The sequence below is a fragment of the Colobus angolensis genome, unplaced genomic scaffold, assembly GCF_000951035.1.
Source record: "Colobus angolensis palliatus isolate OR3802 unplaced genomic scaffold, Cang.pa_1.0 Scaffold255, whole genome shotgun sequence".
In the NCBI taxonomy this organism is placed as follows: domain Eukaryota; kingdom Metazoa; phylum Chordata; class Mammalia; order Primates; family Cercopithecidae; genus Colobus; species Colobus angolensis.
Genome location: NW_012115766.1, coordinates 2920599 through 2930184, shown reverse-complemented (window position 1 = coordinate 2930184; position 9586 = coordinate 2920599). Strand labels below are relative to the sequence as shown.

The window sequence follows — 9586 nt, the reverse complement described above, 5'->3', positions numbered from 1 at the left end:
CACTCTTGTTGCCCAGGCTGGAGTGCAGGTGCAGTGGCACCTCCCAGGTTCAAGCGATTCTCCTGCCTCAGCCTCCCAAGTAGCTGGGATTACAGGCGCCCACCACTACGCCCAGCTAATTTTTTTGTATTTTCAGTAGAGACGGGATTTCGCCATGTTGGCCAGGCTGGTCTAAAACTCCTGATGTCAGGTGATCTGCCTGCCTCAGCCTCCCAAAGTGCTGGGATTACAGGTGTGAGCCACCGTGCCCAGCCCAGCTGCGGTTTCTAAAATAACCTCATAGATCCTAACCCCGGCCCCAAAACTTCTCAACACAGAGGGTGCTGGCAGCCCATTTTCATAATAGTCAAGAAGAAAGCCAGGGATCCTGGCATGAAGTCAGAACTTCATTGCTGCGGCTCCCAACCTGGAACCCAGGGAGCCAGTACATTTCAGAAGATGACTGACTGCTTAGGCCAAGAAATGAGTGTCATCCCTGCTGGGCAGGGGCAGTGGTTGGGATTATGGGATACTTCCTCCTTTTAAAAAATGAGAGGAAGGATGCAGTTGCTGTAAAGTGACAGAGATGAGGCGGGAATCCAATTTAGTCTCAATTTTCTACTGGAAGTGTATCCACACGTGCATCCCTTGAAAGTTTTTAAAAATTCCATGACCAAGCCACGTCCAAGCCACTAGTTAAGCAGAAAACTTGGTGTCAGTCTGAGACATGATTCATTCCTGGCATGGAGTTGGGATCAAGTAGTACTTGAGACAATAATCACAGAATTGACGCTTAGCACCTGGGGGTTAGAAGGTGGTCTAGAAATTACCTTGTCCAGAGCCTCATGTAGTGTGTGAATCTTCCTGACTCCATCCTTGCCAAGGGGTGACAGTGCCCCTGCGGATCCACTTCAGGGTAGCCCCATGCCCCCTCGTTGTCCAATGCTCCAACTGTGTAGAAGTTGTAGCAGCTGCAATATTCCTTGCTAAACTTCTAGCCCCTGGTTCCACTTCTTCCCATGGATATTAATTAGTATAAATCTATTATTCTATGAAAACCTTGCCATATGCCTTCTAAGTCTTCTCTTTTCCAGTTAGAGCATTTCCAGGCCCTACAAACACTCTTCTCAGGGTGCAGCGTCAAATGCCCGCACCAGTCTGGGCCCTCCATTTGCTCAATAACCCCTTAAAGGGGATCCCTGGAGCAGAGAGCTGCTCTTAAGGTTTAAAAAGATCGGGCAAATTGTGAAAATCTGGTTTTTATGTCATGATTTTATTACTTTTTTCATTGTAGTTTCTTGAATATTAGAACTCACATTAAATGAGCAATTTCATAATCAAATATAAGTGATTTGGGTGTTGCCTGCACCTCATACCCCCATTAGTCCAAATGGACAATGAGCCATGACTGTAGACATCATCGTTCTTCCACAATGCTCATCTGAAGATGCCTAGGTCTCTGGAGGGAGGTCCCTTACTGTGCCATCCCAAATGTGCACAGGAGATGTCCTGAAAGAAAAAGAAGCTTCTATGAGGATCTTTGTTTATTAAGCAGGCAGTGAATGTCACCATCATAGTGGCCAAGGGCAAACTTCCTCTTTGCCCTCTGAAAGTTTGCTGAAAAATCAACTGGCAAAAGGCAGATTAAATGGAGAAAAAGCATATAAATTTATTAACATGCATGGCAGTCAAGCAAAATATAAGAACTCAAAGAATTGATGGGAGGGTTGATTTTATACCATCTTGAGGTTATAGAAAGAGCTGGTTAAACAGGTTATGGGAGGGGGAGAAGAGCAGGCCTGGCTAGCAAAGGTGGTCTTGTTCAGTGGTAGCAGCCCCCAGAGAGAATGATGGTAAAGGTTTCTTTTAGGCCTATAAAGTCTGATCTTAGTTAATCTTTCTTAGATCCAGACAAGGGAAGGCCTTGGAAAGCCAGGCTGCATCAGGGCAGATTCCCTATGGATGCAGGTCACCCCAGTCTCAAAGACAACTTTGCAGGGCTACTTCTATCTGCAGGCCTTCTCAACAGCCATCTCAAAGTATATCAAAGACGTGTAATTTGGGGTGAAATATTTCAGTTTCCTTCACCATCATAATGCACTGACCTGCATAAGAGTCAAGTTTAGGGAAAACTTCTCTTCTGAAAGTGATGGTCAAACTCACCCTTCTGGTCATTGTCTCCCATCACTGCCCCTTCCAGCAGCAACAGGCTGGAAGTCCCTGTAGCTCTGCTTAGCCCTGGTCAATGGAAGAATTGGTTTAATACAGAGCCTTAGTGACCAGCATTGTGAAGGATACTGCCTAAGCTCAAAGCTGGGCTGGGGGCTGTCAGGGTCATTTTCAAACAATAAGGATAAGACTGCTGTGCTTGGGTGCCAGCCTCCCGGCCTCTCCTCCCCTGTGTATTTCTATAGTGCCTTCTGTGCTGCACAGCTACCTGAAGAACCAAGAGCACACGAAGAAACAGACCACATACCAAAGTGACTACGACAAAACCTACCCAGATTTCTTAATGCTTTTAAACTCTTTTACTTCCTCTCAAGTCAAAGAGTACCTCCAGAGTGTTTCTTACAAAGGTAAGATGAGGTCTTATTTCATGTACTTACAGATCATAATACATTGCTTTTGCCAAATAGAAACTGTTCCAAGTTCTAGCCACTGGAGTTGAATGCCCACAAAAATGAAAACATTGTCTCAAAAAATAAAAGAAATCTCATGGTGTTGTGCAAACCTCAATCCACTGAAAAGACATTTTCCTTTAAGGAGGCCCCAGTGACTATATCCCTACTTATTAAAAAAGAGACACACAGTTTTCACTCATTTCTGATCTCATTTTGCTTGTGGTTGAATTGCTCCAGGATGATTCCTCTTTTTCTTAGAGCTAATTGATTTCTCCTCTGGGTGTTTGTACAGTCACATTGTTTTGCTGTACTTTGTCTAATCTTTATTTTCTCTTGCTGGTACATTTTTGTGACAGGCTTTTTAAGGTACAGGAAAATCTCTATATGTCACTCTCTCAAGGAGAGCAAATGCCATTGATGTGGCTTCACTCCACATGACAAAGACTTATCCTAGTTTGCAGCCAAGTGACTGGAATTATTTGGGAGCATCTTAGGGGCAACTGATCAGTCTAACTGAGAGTGTGTAGAATGTCAGCTCAGAGAATAAGAGAGCTTGAGGAGAGGAGACTGAGCTCTTCCTGTAACCTGCCTCTCAGCATCCTGCGTGAGGGATCGCACATCCCCCATTCCTCCTCATTTGTGGGCACAACACCCAATGCAGATGTAAAAATTTATATAAAATATATTCATAGCCAACTAAACTAATGTATCACATACATTTATAAAACATACAAACTTACAGAAGGAAGTAAAAATCGAATATCAATAAAGGTCTAATATTTATTCCTGTACCCAGCTGACCATTTTCTGTACCCCATTTTGTGCTCTAGGCTATTTGGGGGCTACTAATTTATTGTGTGCCCTGTGATGAGGTTGAGATTTCCACTGGCCATGTGGGATCCCTCCATGTGCTCTCTGTCTCTCGTCTGACTCTCTTGGGCCTCCAGGTGCTGTCCCCAGCCACAATCAGAAGAGCTTGCACCTCTGAAATCCTCACTGAAAACCTTGTTTTTGGGATCTCCTGCCCTAAGGAACACTGAAAACCTACTGTAGGCAAGGCTGACAGGGAGGGGTGTGTGTGTGTGTGTGTGTGTGTGTGTGTGTTTTGGGAGAAAGGTATTTTCCACTCTCACACATTAGGGCTGAGAGCCTAAAGACCCTTCTAAGAACTTGAATGTTGGGTTTCAGGGAGGTACAAGAAGCAGGTGTTTCCCTCCTATTGAGACAGGAGTATGCATTTTCTGTTGAGAGAAAGGAACATGGAGGGAAGTATGATGCCTCCCTGCTCTCCACAGATGCCTCTGGGCCAGTCTGGCACTTCAGAAGAAAACCAAGAGGCTCCTAAGGGTCCACCGGCTCAATCTTCCCAGAGGGCCCAGGCAAGGCTTTGCAGCAAGCTCAAGTCAGCCCGCCTGTTCTTGCTCTCAATTTTGTATATTAAATTATCCGCTGCATTTTACAAGAAGCTCTTTTTACCTTTAGGATCCACATCTGTTGGGCCCTGTAGAAAGAGGATTTTTGTCTTTGCTGAGCAGATGCTCCCATCTGCCCAGGGACTTGCAATGCAGATGCAGCTGTCATTTCTCTGCCCCCATGGAAACCATAGTGGCTGCAGGCACTGCTGTCTCTTACTGTGTGTCAGGTGCAATCCAAGCCTTAGTGGCGCCCCCTGAGGGTGAACTAGGGCCTCCTCAAAGTGCTCTGACAGCCTTGGATCTACATTCTCTGAAATAGCAAGATACCGTAAGCTGATCTTTCAGGTAAACACTCTGTCCACCTAATGGGGCTTTCCTCCCCAGACAGGTGAGGTATGACCTGTTAGCTAACAAGGTAACTTAGAATAAGCTAAGGTTTTGTTTCTTCTTAACTCTTCTGCTTTCCTAGTTCCCTCGGGGCAGCACCAGGGGCAGGTGCCTAAAGGCTCATGCCCCAGAGCTTTGCTCTTGGGTGCTGCCTTGGGCTGATGCAAGATCTGCTTCCCATGGATTTTCACTCCTCTTTCCAAGCTCTGCTGTAGAATGGCCCACTCATCAATGCCAGCTTTGTTAGAAGCTGAAAAACAAATGGAAGATTCCCTCTGAATTCTTCTGCCCAAAACCTCTTGTCATTTTCTAGTGTCAGGGGTGGCACTGATGCTTTTCAGCTGGTGAATATCACAGCAGAGCTTTTGTAGCTGAGTATATATGCAGATAATTTAAGAACCTGGCAGATGTGTTAGGCAGAATTATTATTAACTCAGCTTAAATTATTTTACAGAATTATCTCTCATAAGTGGTAGGCTTTGATGGAATAGGAGCCTAGAACAGGTACATTTTGAGAGAGAGAGAGAGAAAGAAAGAGAGAGACAGAGAGACAAAGGGAAAAGACCAGGCTAGTTCTTAAGTAATGGACAAAGTTGGATAGGAGGTGAGGGTGTGGGAGAGAGATGGTGTGTGTGTAGGGGGTGAAACACAGAAGAGAAAACTCCAATATGACAAAAAATAAAGCTGTGAAAGCATAAAGGAAAGAGAGCTGAAGGCAAACCTTTCATTTCCACTAACTCTGTGTCACCACTATTTGGTATTCAGTTTATTTATAACTTGAGGAGGTTGAACTAGTTATCTTTGGTGGCTATTCTACTTTCAAAATTGTTTTAATCCCCAAGGCTGCTTCAGACCACTCAAAAGCTTGCTCATTGGGCAACTGTTTCCTATTGGTAAAGACTGTGTTATCAGTCCGCTTTTTCCCCAGTTGAAAGGTAAAATGATCTGAAACCCAGTTTTCCGTGAATTTGTTCAGCTATGGCTCCCTCCCTATCTCTTCCTCCAACTGAAACTCCCACAAATGGCCATGCAAAAGGTATTTCTTCCTAGCCTGTGATTCAATATTAAGAATCAATGTATTTACTCAATAAATGCTCAGTTGATACAAAGATAAATAAGGAACGCTTCTTCTCGGGGAACTCATTATCTGGTATGGGAGATAAACACGTAATTAAAATGTCACCAGTTCTGTAATCAAAGTAATCTTTGGGTATGGTAGCAGCCTGTGAGGGGTACTCCCAACCCTGTGGATGGACAGGAGATGAGGAAAGGCTGCCTGGAGGAGGGATCCTTTAAGTCTTAAAGATGAATCTGCATAGTAAAGAGAAGCAGGACCATTCCTGGCAGAAACAACAGCATAAACAAAATCATGAAGAAATGAATTTGCATTTATACATAATAAAGATTGGTATCATTGACTTACAACTGGTAGCCTTTTTGAACAGTTAAATTGACATTAAATTTTACACACTCTCATCCTTTTTTACTAATTCATGCAAAACTTGATGAACTGTGTGTGTCTATCTCTGGTATCAGAAGAAAGGATTTTTTTCTTACATTAATATAAATTCTTTGCTATAAATTCTTTGGTAATAGACACAATGCTTAAAATGTTTAAAACTAGAAAGACTGACAATAGCAAATATCAGGGAAAGGAAGCAGTCAGAACCCCATACAGCATTGGTGGGAATATTAAAGAGTAATGAATACAATCTTTTGTTGTTGTTTTTGTTTTTGTTTTTGAGACAGAATCTCCCTCTGTCACCCAGGCGGGAGTGCAGTGGCGCGATCTCAGCTCACTGCAACGTCTGCCTTGAGGATTCAAGCAATTCTCATGCCTCAGCTTCCCAAGCAGCTGGGATTACAGGTGTGTACCACCATGCCCAGCTAACTGTTTTTTGATTTTTTAGTAGAGACAGAGTTTTGCCATGTTGGCCAGGCTGGTCTCAAACTCCTGGCCTCAAGTGATCCACCTGCCTTGGCCTTCCAAAGTGCTGGGATTACAGGCATGAGGCACTGTGCCCAGCCATCAAAGAGGACAATCACTGTGGAAAGAGGTCTGGCAGCTTCTCCTAAAGATAAACATATACCTACTCCATGACCCAGAAATTCCACTTCTGGGTATTTGCCCGAGAGAAAGGAAACCATATGTCCACAAAAGGACATGTGCAAGAATGTTTATAACCACTTTATTCTTAATAGCCTCAAACTGGATGCAACCCAAATCTCCAACAGTAGGAAAATAGATAAACTGTGACATATTCACATAATGAAATACCACTCAATAAAAAGAAATTAGTCATTGATATGTACAACAAAATGTATGAACCTCAAAAACATGCTGAATGAAAGAAGCCAGACACAAAAGAATACCTTCTGTATGATTTCATTTATTTGAAGGTCTACAACCGGGAAAACTTACCTTTGATGAAAGAAACCAGAACAGTGGCTGTCTTGAAGTAGGGAGTGTTGACTGGGAAGGGGCATGAAGGGTCTTCTGAGATGGAAGGAATGATTTATATCATCCTGTGGTCATGGATTACAGTAATGCACGTGTCCCTTCATCAAACTGTACACAAAAGATTAGTGAATTTCACTTTATGAAAAGTATACCCAACTAAAAAAATACTGGAGACAAGGTATGCAGTACAGCAGGGATGCTTCAAAATTAAACATGAAATCACAAAAACAAATAAATAAAGACATAATTGGAGAGAAAACAGGAACAAACACACACATGCACACACACATGCACACACACACACGCACACACAGACATCCCTGATCTACAGGCCTCCACTGGCATTTGTGACATTGAGCAGGATAACATGAACATTGAATATGGGCATGACATCATTTGCATTTTCACTCCTTTTTGGTTTTGGCTGCACGGGTGATAACTGCTGGGAGTGAATAAAGTTTTACAGCTCCACTCTGTACTGTTAAAAATATATATGATTAGGAGTAGGGAATCATAGATGTTCAGAACCAGACAAGACTCCTTAATGTTACAGATCAGGAAATGGAGGCCAGGGAGGGGAGTTGAAGGGCCTTCCCAAGGTCAGACAGTTACCATTCAAGGACAGCAAAGCTTACCAATGTTGGTGGGTACAAAAACAGCCCTGGCTTCCATGAAAATTTTGGAACAATAATCTGTATTGTTTATCATCACTGTTTATTACTATGCACCCAGTAATAAAAGGATAAGATGACCACTTATTGTTTTTGATGGGCCAGTCACTGTCTGGGTGCTTCACACACAGCATCCCTAATCTATTCCAGCATCTGTGCATGGCAAGTGCTGCTTGCTGTATTCAAAGATGAGGAACTGAGGAAGTGGAGAGGTTAAATCATTTGCTAACACTTGCCAGCACAGAACTGAAACTTAAGCCTGTTTCATTCTGAAATTCGTGTTCTGTCCCTTGAATATTAAGTTTACTCTTCTTAATCAATAATTACACAACTGTGCTTGTTTAGGTATTAGGTATAATAGCCTGCTATTATTTTGATCTTTTATCCAATTTGTGTATTTAGTAACATTATTAGATATTTTCTTCCTTCCTAGAATTTCTCAATTTAGCATTTAAATGCTTACATAGAAATTTTCATCCTGTTTTTCTTCATACTTTTCAGATAGACAAATTATTGATCGCTTTATTCGTACTCACTGTGACACTAACAAAATGAAGAAATGAAAAGAGAAAATAGTACAAGTGAAGAAAATCTGAAAATCAATGGAAGCACGAGGACATTCTTAGTCATTTTCTCAATTATCAAGGAAAAATGAGATGCAAATAGCTTCAATTATGTTGTGATAGTCATGAATTTGTGTCTTTTGCTTTGCTTTATTTTTAAATAATATAATTATTTAAGGCTACAAAATTTCCCCTGAACATAGCTTTAGCTATATCCAGTAGGTTCTGATACAGTGTTTTTTCTTTTCCCTTTTGGATACTTAATTTGTGATTTCAATTTTGATTTCTCCTGTGAACTAGGAATTACGTGGAAGAGATTTTTTAATGTCCCAGTAATTAGAGACTTAAAAAATCATTTTATTGCTTATCTCTTCCTTGAATGAATGAAAGTTTAAAAATCTGCTTTTGGGAAATCAATTACAGTTTTATTTAATGTGATTAATCAAGTATATGATTGTGTGTTACGTGAATATGAGAAAAAAATTATAGTTTATTGTATTTTTTAAATCCTTTATATCTTTAATTGTATACTTGAATTGTCCAATTCTGAAAGAATATTGGAACCTTCCACAATAAATATATTTTTATTAATCTTCCCTTGTATTTCTGGGTTTTTTGCTTTATGTATGTGACTGCTGTATTTTGTATTCTATTAGGGTTTATGAATTATACAGAGCTTCTTCATTGATTAACATTGCCCCTTATATGTTATTCATCTTTGGCTGGTTAATGCTTTTTGGCTTTAAATTTCATTTTAATTGATATTAATGTTGCTATTGGTTCTGGTTTGATTTTGGTTTTACCTTTGCATTTGCTTAGTATGTCCTTGCTTTCATTTCCAATCTGTCTTTCTAGCTTTGTTTCTAGAAATAAATTATGCCTGGCTTTTATTTTGTAACTAACATGACAGTCTTTGTCTTCAGAGAATTTAGTCAGTACAGAGCAACCGTGATGCTTCACATACTGGGTTTTGTTTTCTGTATCATTTTTTTTTTTTTTTGCTTGCCATTTGTTGTTTGTTCTTTTTAGTTTTACTTTTCCTAATTTTCTTCATTTTCCCCTCTAATGTTAGTTTTGGAAGTATACTGTTTCTCATGATACTAGTAGTTTTTATTACACATGGTCATTACTAGATTTGGGTTTCTCCCCCAGTATATAAAAATTCCGTCATCTCTATGCTCTCAGGGCCTTGTACTTCCCCGTTCCTCCCATGGCTACTGACTGAGAAGATATCCTTTATCCTGGCAATGGCTCTCACTGACAAGCCCAATGGATGCTTACCAGCAAGGTATTGACGGAGATGCAGTCCAAAGGGTTAACCTCCTGTGGCACCAACCAGGCCAGAAAAAGCAATTAAAGGGAATTCGAAAGTCAAAGAAGATATAATTGAAACAGTTGGCCAGACTTGCTGAATGAAAACCACAGAGGGTATGGCCAAGTACTCAATAAATTTTTGAATGTAATTTTATAAAAAGTTTTATAAAATAGG

The 9586-nt window shown here is 41.0% G+C and overlaps 1 protein-coding gene across 1 annotated transcript in view; it reads left to right on the top strand.

The window, feature by feature from the left end:
* TEX26 (testis expressed 26) overlaps positions 1 to 8689 on the top strand; it is a 40802-nt gene extending 32113 nt beyond the window's left edge. Inside the window, exons 6-7 of the mRNA XM_011946919.1 lie at positions 2394 to 2555; positions 8036 to 8689. Coding sequence (XP_011802309.1) covers positions 2394 to 2555; positions 8036 to 8097 — 224 coding nt within the window. The 3' untranslated portion in view covers positions 8098 to 8689. The remainder of the gene's footprint in view (positions 1 to 2393; positions 2556 to 8035) is intronic.
* The last annotated feature ends 897 nt before the right edge of the window (positions 8690 to 9586 follow it).